General features: G+C 36.7%; 2 protein-coding genes across 2 annotated transcripts in view; both read right to left on the bottom strand.

Moving 5' to 3' along the window:
- Positions 1-225: 225 nt before the first annotated feature.
- On the bottom strand, positions 226-5611 carry LOC126493454 (fibronectin type III domain containing protein 3C1-like). Its single transcript, XM_050130471.1, has 8 exons — positions 5586-5611; positions 5326-5464; positions 4750-4803; positions 3842-3963; positions 3581-3755; positions 2452-2538; positions 2107-2245; positions 226-1489 (listed from the first exon to the last, which is right to left on the bottom strand). The coding sequence occupies exons 1-8, from the start codon at positions 5609-5611 to the stop codon at positions 1377-1379; spliced, it is 855 nt and encodes a 284-aa protein (XP_049986428.1). The 3' UTR covers positions 226-1376.
- LOC126493456 (fibronectin type III domain containing protein 3C1-like) overlaps positions 5602-14686 on the bottom strand; it is a 13225-nt gene continuing 4140 nt past the window's right edge. The window contains exon 4 of the mRNA XM_050130474.1: positions 5602-5952. Coding sequence (XP_049986431.1) covers positions 5889-5952 — 64 coding nt within the window. The 3' untranslated portion in view covers positions 5602-5888. The remainder of the gene's footprint in view (positions 5953-14686) is intronic.

Here is a 14686-nt window from a genome sequence, read left to right as displayed (position 1 = left end):
TTCCTTTCTGTCATTCCGGGGACCTTTTGCTTTTTTGCCACGCATGACTGTTTCCAAGTTCCCATTAACGGAGCGATTGTCTATAAAATATGTAAAATACACTCAGTTCTCACCTCCACAAATTAGTTATGTTGGTATTAGTGTTCAAACCCACTCTTGTTTATACTAAACACATACACTATTCTTTATGTTTTGCTTCATACCAAGTCTCTGGTTTTCATGGATGGTTCTTTAGAACAATACAATATACTGCGGAGTGAGTTAAGACTCCTCTCTTAAAATGCTTAGAGACGCCAAGCTTATTACATCTATTAACCTCATAATTTGACTTACACATTAAAAAGCTAGGTTTCTGTTACCAAGCAGTGATTTGCTAAGAATTATTCAATTCAGACTAAAAGGAAACTTTGCCTGATGATATTAACACTCAAAATAGTCACAGGACAAGAAACTTAGGCACAGTTGTCAATCACTTAAGGAAACCTTACTTACCAAGGAGAAGATTTCTGTCCTTGCACTTGGTTTTGCTGTTTAAGGGTAGTGAGCGACAAGACACAGGAGGTAGAGTAGGTGTCTGAATTTTCAATACATCAGAAGGCTAAGAGATAGAAAATGTTTTACTATTTTACTAAATTGGAGATCAGCTTTAGAAAACATTCAGTAATATAACAGTTTATTTCAACCCTAGTTTGAGAACTCTCCCCTTTCTGATTTCTTACCTGACTTTTGCCTACAGGTGAAGTGCAAAAGACTCTCAGTTTATATGTGGTTCCTGGTTGGAGGCCATTGTACAGAAATTCCTGGAGAGTGCCATTGTAGATTACCTTCCAGAGATTTGCTGCAGGAAGAAGAGCAAATTGGCTCAATTTGTTCATAGGTCACTTCTAACTTTCAAGTCCCCATAATTAATATATGCATGATATATGCTAAGGAACAACCATCTTAGAACATATGTGGTTCCAATAATCTTTTTGTGGGGGAGTTTTCAAAACAGGGTTTCTTCTGGAACTCACTCTGTAGATGAGGCTGGTCTCCAACTCACAGAGCTCTGCCTGCCTCTCCCTCCTGAGTGCTGGGATTACCATGTGTGCCACTACTACCTAGAGAAATGCAGTATTCTTTTTATAATAAATTATCCTGTTCCCAGTTGAATTAAACAAAAGTATAAGGGATCAGTAAGTAACGATTTCTTGTCAAAACTCAGAGGACTCCAATTACATTCTGTGGTTTGGCTTTACAGCTGTGTATTTCTATTGGTTTCTTGTTCTTTCAATTGTACTATGGCTACATAACACACTACTATTAGGTGAATCTAAGTCAACGTTTTTCTAGGGAACTCTGTACTATTTTTTCATAGCTTGTAGATGAGTGTAAAATTATTTCAAAATAAAATCTTTTAAAATTTGTATTGCCTTACCACCATCTGAATTTTCACTGACTTCTAAACTGTAACTTGAAATGTGCATCCCACCATTGTGTCTGGGGGAGTCTAAAAAGAAAAACATATTGTAAGTAATTCTAGAAAAAGCTTGCAAGTCTTTCACTAAAATTTTATCTCATAAATTGGAACTTCTCAAAGAGAAAAATAAAAACATGTCTCATTGTTGTATTTAAATCTGTATACTAGTAACAATCTACAAACCTAGTACAAGTTACATACATTTGATATCACTCATAAAATATTTAGATGGTATTTCAAAGTTCTTAGTAAGGAACTAAAATGACAAGAATATGGGAATAACTTTAATTTATGTAGCTGAGGCCATAAATGTGCTTCAATATAACTTTTGGTTAAGCTGATATTTATCTGTGACACAGAATTCTTTCTATGGTAACTATGTTGTCTAAAATTTTACTTGGAAGATGGTTATTTAAGGATCCATATGAAGTTCAAAAGTTGGTTCATATGTGAATAATTAAGCTAGCTATAGGAAATTCAATAGCAAATTAAGAAAAAAATAATAGGGTTATATAAATTTATTTATACGGCAGAATATTTCACAAGCAAATGAGAACATTTTATTAAGCTTAGAGCAATTGCAGAAAGATTTCTTTTCAACAGTTATTATGGGGAGAACAAATTTTAGACATAGACGAATTATTTACCCCATCCAATTTTTACTTGGCGTGCTTGAATTTCTCCTACTACATATGGTTTCTTTGGGTATCTAGGCTTGGATGGACGAGTAGAATATTTTACTTCTCTGCTGGGGTTGCTTCTTCCTTCTAGATTGCAGGCAAAAATCTGTTTGTGTAAAAGAAAATATTTTGTTGGACATTGGAAATAAATGTCTGCTTTGATAGTGTGTAATGTGCAGCTGGGTGAGCATTTCCAAGAATTAAATGTAAAGCAAAGTTCCATTTCAAAGAAAAAAAAACAAGCATTTATTCCAGCGAAGAGTTTCATCTTATATGAAAACGCACCACCAATTATTATATTATTACACATACCCGAAACTTGTATGTAGTATTTCTCTGAAGATGTCTTACAATGCAGGAGAGATTTTCTCCATTGTATTTAGGTTTAAAACGGAATCCCTGAAAATGGAGGACAGGGAATTTAGGAACGAAACTTAGGTTCCAGCTCTAGCTTCAACTTACTGTCTAGCTTAATGATCTTGAGAAAGTACCTTAGACTTTCTGAACCCCAAAGGGTCTGCACCAGTTCCTCTGCATATATGTTATAGCTGTTAGCTTGATGCTTTCTTGGGACTCCTAATAGTGGGAATGGGTGTATCTCTGAGTCTTTTGCCTGTGTTTGAGAGTTTTCCCCTCCTATTGGGTTGCCTTGTCCAGCTCTGATATGAGGGCTTTTGCCTTGTCATATATCTTGTTTGACTGTGTTCGCTTGTTGTCTCTTGGAGGCCTGCTCATTTTTGAAGGGAAACGAAGGAGTAGCAGATCTGGGAGGTGTGTGTGTGTGTGTGTGTGTGTGTGTGTGTGTGTGTGTGTGTTGCGGGTGAATCTAGGAGGAGTGGTGTTGTAAAGGGATGTATTGTGTGAGAGAAGTTAGTTTCAATAGACAATGGAGATAATTTTTAATTTTTAATGTTCCATTTTTCACAACATAGTGAGATAGCACATGTAAGTCGCCTATTGGTTACGACCCAGAACACGTCTCTTTGTTATCTCTTCCATTTAACATTTTGTGGCTTGTACATAGTAATTTGTGGCTGCTTTTTAAATTGACCGGCTCTTTGACACAGATTTGAAAGCTCCAAATGGAAGGAAATAGTTGCCCACCCACACGAGAAAACTGAGATGAAGGTAGACAGCTTGGCAGAATTGTGTAAAGGTGCTGAAAGATATCTGTGACCACAGAGAGTCAGCCAGAACAGGGCTGGAGCTGAAAATGCTAACTTACATCTTTGAATAGAACGAGCAGAGTGCAGAGATGCTGCTGCTGCCTTGAACTAGTTGAGGTTGAGCAACCTATGCAGACTTGCCCAACAGTTGCTCTGCATTGGGCCCATTCAGAACACAGCGACTCAAGGTTGTTCCCCCCTCCAAGTGAGAAGTGAGTATAAAAAGGTATTGAGAGATGAGGCTAAAGATCATAGCCCCCAAACAGGACACTTACAGATCTTGGTTCCTCCATCTCGAGTACATAAGTAAGAGTTTCATTTGGGTTTGGGTTTGTTGGGGCACACCATTCTAGCCACAAACGATAGACTCCTGCTTCTTTCAACTTAGGAGGCAGCGGTGCCGGAGGTGTGTTTCCTGATGTGTAGAAGACGGCTATTTCACTGTAATTACTAAAAGGATATGTTAAAGTGGAAACACCAGTTTCAGGATCTCATGGCACTATAGACTTTTCAATAGTGAAAATAATTCAGTGTACCTGGAGCCGAAGTGATTTCTAGCAGCTAATCTGAACGAATACTTTGTAGAAGCGGTCAGTTTAAAGATCTTGTGCTGTGTCATGGGACCACTGTAGCAACTCTTGAACTCTTCACCTTTACCCTGGACAATGCACACAAAATATTAGAATATTTTAAAATAGTGCACTTAATAGCACATACTCGTCATAACCTTAATCATTCACAATGAGGTGAATGATTTTCCATGATCTCTGTGCAAGAGGTTTAAGCGCGATGGGGTCCCTGCACTGAGAGGGGAAAATGGACACAAGCTCTCATCCTTTATCTGGAAGTTATCTCCAGTTGAAAAGCACTTGCAAAGGAAAAATTCATTTTCTCCCATGGAGTCTCACTGGGTATCCAAACCGCACTTAAGGGTAGGATCCATTCCGAACAGTAGTTGACCAATGCAAAATGAACTCAAATAGTATTTTTTTTTAAGATTTTTTTTAGTGACTCATAATGCTTTATCTGGGCATTTAAAAATATCTATAAGTCTTTTCCTTAGATATTATGGTATTTGATTCTTATGAGATTTCTTGGTGTGCAAACATGGGTCTCTATGTCTATATGTGTTTATATGCTTTTTCTCTGGCTCTTTTTTTCTGTTCATGTTTCTTTTGTCCTATTCACGTTTCCTTGTTTTTATATAGCTTATTATTATTTTCTTCTTTTTTTTCCTATTCACGTTTCCTTGTTTTTATATAGCTTATTATTATTTTCTTCTTTCTTGTTTTAGATGCCTATTTTCTAAGGAGAATGACAAAGTCTGTGGATTTGAATGGGGGATGCACAGGGGACCTGGAGTTGAGGGAGGGTAAACTGTAATCTGCATATATTATATGAAAAGTTATTTTAATAAAAATAAAATCAAAATAAATATGCATACCTCATCCCATTCCAAAAGAAAGCTGCTTATTTTGGATCCATTGTCTTTGGAACCCTGTAAAGATCAGAATGATAAAATTATGTTGGGTTATTTTTACATAATAAATATTTAAATGTGTTGCATATTATATACATATGTGTATGTATTTAAGGTGGTATAAATTACTTTAAAATTTTTGTATTTTTATGACAATTCAGATTTAAGGTTAAAGCACATGTTTTACAGTCTACAAGACACACAGTGATTCTGTACTTTGTATTTTTAGACTACACAAAAGGAAAGAAATTAAAAGTGATACCTAAGAAAATGGAGAGATATATTTATTGGTAATTGTGATGACTAATACCAAAATTTAAGTGCTGGAAAGAGCAGTTCACTTTTTATTAATTACCTAAGTTCTATTGACATTTCTCAATTCACTTGGCAGGACTTCTCAGAGTGAAGAGAAAGAGTATTGTGAAGAGAAGCATTAGAGAAGTAAGTTTGATTAAGCATGCATAATCCATCTTTAAAATTCAAGATATCAAAGAGTGTTTTAAAGTCACACTGAGATACTTTTGTCAGTAAAATCCTTACTTTCCACTGCAGGTTCAGGCTGTTCATGGTTCTGCTAATTAGTTTGGGTGCAAATGGAGGGTCTGGTTCACAGCCACGAGTTGTGAAACTCACCACTTCAGACACATTTCTGTGCCCTGCGTCTCTTATGGTTGTAACTCTGAAAGGGTAACAGCAATTGTCATAAGCTTTCAAGTACTGAGTCGCAGGATTGTGTTTCTAGACACAGGTTTTGTTGCTCTGTTGTTAGCATATACTGTTTATACATTGTAACGGCTCACATTATGACATTTTCATAGAAGATCATACCCCCTCTTTTCCCATTATGCTCTTTTGCTCCCTTCTTATTCCCAATAGTCTGCCACTCTTTACCTGCATGGCCTTTCTTTTCTGGGTAACCTAATGAGTTAAACTAGGGTTGCTTACATGCCTATGGAGATAGGGTTGTTTGAAGGTGGAAGGAAAGGGCATTTTGCTCATAAATAAACAGGCTGACTTCAGAAATTCTCAGTACTAAAACTCTCATAGGTTAAGGAGTCTTGGTTGGCTTGCAGTCTGGTGGCAGGTTGTGTAGGACAGACTTCTTACCTTAAAAAGTAGACTGTGCAGGGCTGGAGATCATGTAGGGCCACAGTACCCTCATTACCACTGTGAAGATAATCTTTGTTTACATGGGATCTCATATATATTTAATAGCTAATAAGCATTCCTAGTCTCGTAATACCTGAATAACTGATAAAGACCCACAGTTTTCCTTGAAGTTCGGATAACTTTAAACCAATTTATATGTGTGCAAAACATTACTAGTAGGCTCCAGCTTGCATTGAGGAGCAGCAGCGCCTCACCAAGCAAACCAAATTAATGAGGGATATGATCTGGGAGGTGAGTGGTTGTCACAAGCTGGAGGACACACCACAGAACAGCTCTAAATTTCTATGTCAGGCGCTCAAGTTCAGAGACCGGGATGCCCAGGGCTAGAGATGCTGAGAAAGGCACTGCTTGCCATCAGGAAAGAGGCCACTAAGAAGTACTGTGTTTGTCCTGTCATTTACATCAATAAATCTTTATACCACACACCAAGAATCATAACAGTAATTCAAATCAGTCAATTTGCATTTTAGTGCCACATCCATTTAACAAAAATAGTATAGATTTTCTTTTGATTAGCCCATTTAAAAGAGTGTAGACATCAAAACTTCAAAGAACACCATGTCTCAAGTAATTCATTCAATCAGTTTCAGAAGGATGTTTCTGTGGTGGAACCCTAGCTGGCCACACAAGCAGAGGGATTATAGTCCCCAACCTATGTCTTCTTGAGCAAAACCTTAAAAACACCTAAGTGTATTTCACCACACTAAGGAATTCCTAAACAGACCCTTCTAAAGATTGAAGGGATTGATACTTTTAAGCAAAGCCTACTTAAAAGCCTTTAAGTGTGATCAGAAATGTAAGAAAACAGGCAACGTCATCCTCTTTCCCTGCCTTTTCCTCCAAACATTGAAAGCTAAGTTCTTTTTTCTGTTTTTGTTTTTAGTTTATTTCTGTTTTTACTGAGCTAATTATTTTTCTCTGCTCCCCTCACCCTTCTACTCTTTCCTATGATCCCCGTGCTCCCAGATTACCCAGGAGATCTTGTCTTTTTCTACTTTATGTATAGATCCATGTATGTGTCTCTTAGGGTCCTCTTTGCTGTCTAGGTTCTTTGGAGTTGTGAATTGTAGGCAATTTTTTGTTTCCTTTATGTCTAAAGCAAATTATGAGTGAGTACATATTATATTTGTCTCTCTGGGTCTGGGTTTCCTCACTCAATACGATGTTTTTTTTTTTTAGCTTTATCCATTTGCCTACAAATTTCAATATGTCATTATTTTTTTCTGCTGTGTAGTATTCCATGTGTAAATGTACCATATTTTCTTTATTCATTTTTTTGGTTGAGGGACATTTACATTGTTTCCAGGTTCTGTTTACTACAAGTAATGCTGCTATGAACACAGTTGAGCTTGTGTCCCTGTCTGTGGTATGAATTCCCAAAAGCGGTATTGCTGGGTCTTGAGGTAAGTTGTTTTCTGATTTTCTAAGAAATCGTCTTGCGGATTTCCAAAATGGCTGAACCAGTTTGCACTCCCACCAGCAATGGAGGAGTGTTTTCTTTGCCCCATGTCCTCTCCAAATATAAGCTATCATTGGTGTTTTTGATCTTGGCCATTCTGATAGGTTTAAGATGGAATTGCAGAGTTGTTTTGATTTGAATTTCTTTGCTGACTAAGGATGTTGACCATTTCCTTAAGTGTCTTTCAGCCTTTTATATTTGTTTGTTGAGAGTTCTCTGTTTATGTCTGTATCCCATTTTTTTTAATTGGATTTTTTGTTCTTTTGATGACCAGTTTCTTGAGTTCTTTGTATATTTTGGAGATCAGTCTTCTCTCTGATTTGGAGTTGTTAAAGATCTTTTCTTTTTTGTAGGCTGTCAGTTTGACTTGTAGAATGTGTCTTTTGCTTTACAGAAGCTTTTCAGGTCCAGGAGGTCTCATTTATTAATTGTTGTTTTCAGTGTTTGTACTACTGGGCTTATATTATTTAGGAAGTGGTCTCCTGTGCATTCAAGTATACTTCCCACTTTCTTTTCTATGAGGTTCAGTGTGGTTAGTTTTATCTTGAGGTCTTTGAACCATTTGAACTTGAGTTTTGTGCATGGTGATAGATATGAATCTCTTTTCATTCTTCTATATGTTGATATCTGCTTATGCCACCACCTTTTGTTGGATATGCTTTCTTTTTTCCAGTTTATATTTTTTGCTTTTTTGTCAAAAATCAGATGTTTATAGGTGTGTGGATTTATATCCGGGTCTTCAATTCAATTCCATTGTTCCTCCTGTCTGTTTTTATGCCAACACCAAGCTGTTTTCATTACTGTAACTCTGTATTAGAGCTTGAAGTCAGGGATTGTGATGTCTCCAGAAGTTCCTTTATTGTACAGGATTGTTTTGGCTATCCTGGGTTTTTTGCTTTTTCAAATGAATTTGAGTATTATTCTTTTGAATTCTGTGAAGAATTTTGCTGGGAATCCTATTGAATCTATAGATTGCTTTTGGTAAGATTGACATTTTTATGGTGTTATTTCTACCTACCCAAGAGCATGAGAGCTCTTTACATTTTCTGATGTCTTCAATTTCTTTCTTCAAAGATTTCAAGTTAATGTCATGCATTTTTTTCACTTGTTTGGTTAGAGTTACTCTGAGATATTTTATGTTATTTGTGGCTATTGTAAAGGGTAATGTTTCTCTGATTTCTCAGTCCATTTATTATCAGTTTAAAGGATGGCTACTGGATTTTTGAGTTCATCTTTCATCCTGCTTCATTACTGAAGGTGTTTATGAGTTGTATGAGTTCCTTGGTAAAAGTTTTGGGTTCACTTATGTAAACTATCATATCATCAACAAATAGTGAGCGTTTGACTTCTTTGTTTCTGATTTGTTTCCCCTCGGTCTCCTTTTGTTGTCTTATTCTTTAGGTAGAACCTTAAGTACTATATTGAATAGATATGGAGAGAGTGGACAACCTTGTATTGTTCTCAATTTCAGTGGTATTGCTTTGAGTTTCTGTCTGTTTAGTGGTGCGTGATTCTCCTCTATATGTTGTGTATATGTTTTATACTATTGGTTAATAAAAAAATCAGCTTTGGGCCTATTGTAGTGCAGAATAAAGCAAGGTGGGAATAGAAGAGAAAAGAAGGCAGAGTCAGAGAGATGCCATGTAGGTGCTGAAGGAGGCAGAGTCCCTGGAACCTTACCAGTAAACCATGAGCCTCGTGTTAAAATATAAAATAATTGAAATGGGTTAATTTAAGATATAAGAGCTAGCTGGCAACACACCTAAGTGATTCACCAAGCAGTGTTAATTAATAGAGTTTCTGTGTTATTATTTCGGGTCTGGGTGACTGGGAATGAACGAGCATCTTACACCTATAAAATGGTGCCCAATGTGGGACACAAATTCATGACCCTGAGAGTAAGAGTTTCATGTTTTATAAATATGTAGGCAGCCTTGCCCCCAAACCTCCTATCCCCTTCAACCTCAGAGAAACTCTTTGAAATATAGCCTTCTATTATACAGAGAGGACCAAGAAGTGAGTGACCAGCCACCTGGTCGTACACCTCACTCTCTAGGCCCTCCCTACCAGGGCAAAATCCTGGGCCTCTCCCTTACCTGTTTTGGCTTCTCTAGCCAGCCAGCAGGAGAATTTCCTACAGGTAGGCTGCTCTATTATACCCCCACACCAGCTATCAAACTCTGCAACTTACAAATCCCGCCCTGCCCACAAGTCCTCCTATCCCTTTGAAACCTCAGTGGAACTCTGAAACACTGCCTGCTACTACACAGTGCGGTCCAAGAGGTGAGTGATCAGACATCCAGCAGGACACCCCACTCACTAGGCCTTCCATACCTGGACAAAACCCCAGACCCCACCTTTCTCAGCTTCTATAACCAGCCAGTAGGTGAGTGTCCTGCAGATAGGTGGCTCAAAAACCTCTGAGACACAGACAGTGACAGTACAGAACAGACTAAGAACAGTTCCCAAGACAAAGATCGGCACTTCAAGGATTGGACTAAGATGCAAAGATACTGCTGGCATCAATTGAAGGAAGAGATGGGTAGGTGCCAATGCAAGAGTTAATCCAACAACCTAAAAAGCAGCATGATGACACCAGAACCCAGTGGTCATACATCAGGAAGACTTGATCATCCTAACCCAGAAGAAGCAGAAGAATAAGATTTTAAACATAACTTTATGAAGATGTTGGAGACTGTTAAAGAGGAAATGAAAAACTCCCTTCAAAAATGGTGGAAAAGATAAACAAAAAGTAGAAGAAATTAATAAGTCTCTCAAAGCAAAAAGAATCGAACAAGTGAAGCAAACAGTTCAAGTCTTGAAGTCTGAAATAGTGGCAATAAATAAACCAAAGGAATTCTGAATATGAAAAATCTGGGTAAATAAATGGGAACTATAGAGGCAAGTATAATGAACAGAATACAAGAGATAGAAGACTCTCAGGTGTTGAAAATACTATAGAAGAAATTGATTCAGTGGTCAAATAAAACATTAAATTTAACAAATTTTTAACACAATACATCCAGGAAATCTGGGACATTATGAAAAGATCAAACCCAAGAATAATAGGGACAGAAGGAGAAGAACTCCAGTCAAAGGCACGGAAAATATATTCAACAAAGTCATAGAAGAAAACTTTCCCAACCTAAGGAAGGATATTCCTATGAAAGTACCAGAAGCTTACAGAACAGCAAATAGCCTGAATCAAAAAAAAATCCCTCGCCATATAATAAAACATAAAACATATAAAATAAAGAAATAATATTAAGAGCTGCATAAGAAAAAAGGTCAAATAACATATAAGGTAGACCTATGAGAATTATACCCAACTTCTCAATGGAAGCTATAAACTTCAGAAAGTCCTGGGCAGATGTGCTGCAGACACTAAGAGACCACAGATGCAAGCCAGACTACTTAGTAATACCCAGCAAAACTTTCAATCATCATCAATGGAGAAAACAAAATATTCCATGGCAAAACCAGATTTAAACAATATCCTTCTACAGATCCAGCTCTACAGAAAGTACTAGAAGGAAAACCCCAGCCCACGGAAGCTAACTAAACCCACAAAAAAGACAGTAAACAGATAACCTCACACCAACCAAACTCTAGGAAGGGGAACACACACACTATCACTGAAAAATCATAGCAATTAACAATCATTGGTCCTTGAATTCTCAATATCAAAAGACTCAATTCACCTATAAAAAGGCAGAGGCTAAAAGAATGGACACAAAAGCAGGATCTAGCCTTCTGCTGTATACAAGAAACACACCTCAACCTCAAAGACAGACATTACCTCAGAGTAAAGGCTGGGCGAAAAGATTTTCCAATTAAATGGACTAATAAAGAAGCGGGTACAGCTATCCTAATATGTAACAAAATAGACGTCAAACTAAAATCAATCAAAAGATAGGGAGAAGGACACTTTATGCTCATAACAGGAACAATCCATCAAGATGAAGTCTCAATCCTGAATGTATGTCCCAAATACAAGAGCACCCTCTAATGTAAAACAAACATTAATAAAGCTTAAATGGCACATCAAACCCCACACACTAATAGTAGGAGACTTCAATACCCTACTTGCCTGGATGGACAGGTCAACCAGATAGAAACCTATTAGAGAATCAGAGAACTAACAGATATCATGATTCAAATGGAATTAACAGATATCTACAGAACATTCTACCTAAGTGCTAAAGAATATACCTTCTCAGCACCTCATGGATCCTTCTATAATATAGATCACATACTCGGTAATAAAGCAAATCTCAACAGATACCAAAAAAGTGGAGTAAACCCCTGTATCCTATCGGATCACCATGGTTTAAAATTAGAATTCAACAGCAACACTAATTTCAGAAAACCCACAAACGCATGTAAATTAAACAGTGCTCTATTGAACCACCCCTGGTTTAAGGAAGAAATAAAGAAAGAAATTAAAGACTGATTGTGGGATTTCTCTCTGTACCATTGATTAATAAAAAAACTGCTTTCGACCTATAGCAAGGCAGAACTTAGGTAGGCTAAGCTGAATGTTGGGAGAAAGGAGGTGGAATCAGGGAGAAGCCATGGAGCCACCAGAGACAGAGCTAGGAACTTTATCTAGTAAGCCACAGCCACGTGACAATATACAGAATAATACAAATGGGTTAAAATAATATAAGAGTTAGCAAATAAGAAGCTAAAGCTAATGGGCCAAGCAATGATTTAATTAATACAATTTCTGTAAGATTATTTTGGGTCTATTGTAGACGGGCAGCTGGGAACTAACAAGCAATACTTCTCCTACAAAAGACTTCCTAGAATTCAATGAAAATTAAGGTTCAACATACCCAAAGCTATGGTACACTCTGAAAGCAGTGCCAAAAGAAAAGTTCATCGAATTAAGTGCCTACATAAATAAAATGGAGAAAGCTCACAGTACTGACTTAACAACACAATTGAAAGCTCTAGAACAAAAAGGCAGACTCATCCAAGGAGTTGAAGATAGGAAATAATCAAACTGAGGGCTGAAATCAACAAAATAGAGACAAAAGCAATACAAATAATCAATAAAACAAAGAGCTGTTTTTTGGGAAAATCAACAAGATAGACATACCCTTATCTAAAATAACTAAAAGATAGAAAGAGAACATCCAAATTAACAAAATAAGAAATAAAAAGGTGGATATAATAACAGATATTGAGGAAATTCAGAGAATCATTAGGTCATAGTATACAAACATGTACTCTACAAAATTGAAAAATTTAAAAGAAATGGACAATTTCATGGATAAGTACCATATACCAAAATTAAATGAAGACCAGGTGTACAATTTTAATAGACCTATAACCTGCAAGGAAATAGAAGCTGTTATCAAAAGCCCTTCAACCAAAAAAATCCCAGGGCCAAATGGTTTCAGTGTATAATTCTAGCAGAACTTCAAAGAAGAGCTGAACCCTATCCTCCTCAAAGTGTTCCACATAATAGAAACAGAAAGAACATTGCCAAACTCATTTTATGGGGCTACAGTTACCCTGATATCAATACCATACAAAGACTCAATCAAGAAAGAAAATTACAGGCCAATCTCACTCATAAATATAGATGCAAAAATACTCAATAAAATAATAACAAGCCAAATGCAAGGACACATCAAAAAGTCATCCACTGTGATCAAATCAGCTTCATTCCAGAGATGCAGGGATGGTTCAACATAGAAAATCTATCAATGTAATTAATCATATGAATAAACAGAAATAAAAAAATCATCTCTTTAGATGCTGAAAAAGCACTTGACAAAATTCAACACCCTCTTATGATAAAGGTCTTGGAGAGATCAGGGATACAAGAAACATCTAACATAATAAAAGCAATATACAGTAAGCTGACAGCCAACATCAAATTAAATGGAGAGAAATTCCAAGCGATCCCACTAAAATCAGGAACAAGATGAGACTGCTCATTCTCTCCATATCTATTCAATATAGATTTTGAAGTTCTGGCTATAGCAATAAGAAAACAAAAGGAGAACAAGGGGCTACAAATTGGAAATGAGGAAGTGAAACTTTAATTATTTTCAGGCGATATGATAGTATACATATGTGACCCCAATAACTCTGCTAGGGGACTTCTACCACTGAGAAATACCATCAGTAATGTGGTAGGATACAAGCTCAACTAAGAAAAATAAGTAGCCCTCCTATATACAAATGATAAAAAAGCTGAGAAAGAAATCAGAGAATCATCACCCTTTACTTTACAATAGCCACAAATGACTTAAACTATATTAACCCTATACACACACACACACACACACACACATACACACATATATATGTGTGAGTATGTGTGTATACAGATAGGAGGCAACCCTAACCAAAGAAGTGAAAGAGCTTTTTGAGAAAAACATTAAGTATTTGAAGAAAGAAATTGAAGGGGCTGGAGAGATGGCTCAGTGGTTAAGAGCATTGCCTGCTCTTCCAAAGGTCCTGAGTTCAATTCCCAGCAACCACATGGTGGCTCACAACCATCTGTAAAGAGGTCTGGTACCCTCTTCTGGCCTTCAGGCATACAGACAGAATATTGTATACATAATAAATAAATAAAAAAAATAAATATTTTTAAAAAAAGTAAAAGAAAGAAATTGAAGAAGATACCAGAAAATGGAAAGATCTCCCATTCTCTTGGATATGTGGGATCAACATAATAAAAATGGCAATCCTTCAAAAAGCCATCTATAGAGTCAATGCAATCCCCATCAAATCTCAACACAATTTTTTCACAGACTTTGAAAGAACAATAACCAACTTTATATGGAAAAATAAAAAACCCAGAATAGCCAAAACAATCCCATACAATAATGTAACATGTGGAAGCATCACCATCCCTGACATCAAGCTCTATTACAGAACTACAGGAATGAAAACAGCTTGGTGTTGGCATTAAAAACAGAGAGGTTGACAAATGGAATTGAATTGAAGTCCTGGATGTTAATCCACACACCAATGAACACCTGATTTTTTGACAAAGAAGTTAAAAATATACAATGGAAAAAAGAAAGCATCTTCAACAAATGGTTCTGGCATAACAGGATATCAACATGTAGAAGCATGAAAATTGATCCATATCTATCATCATGCACAAAACTTAAGTCCAAATGTATTAAAGTCCTCCATATAAATCCTACCACACTGAACCTAATAGAAGAGGAAGTGGGAAGTAGCCTTCAATTCATGGGCACAGGAGACCACTTTCTGAATATAACCCCAAGAGGACAGACACTG

The sequence above is a fragment of the Alexandromys fortis genome, unplaced genomic scaffold, assembly GCF_014885135.2.
Source record: "Alexandromys fortis isolate MF-2015 unplaced genomic scaffold, M_Fortis_MF-2015_v1.1 scaffold_326, whole genome shotgun sequence".
Lineage (NCBI taxonomy): Eukaryota > Metazoa > Chordata > Mammalia > Rodentia > Cricetidae > Alexandromys > Alexandromys fortis.
This window is presented reverse-complemented; position numbering and strand designations above follow the sequence as displayed.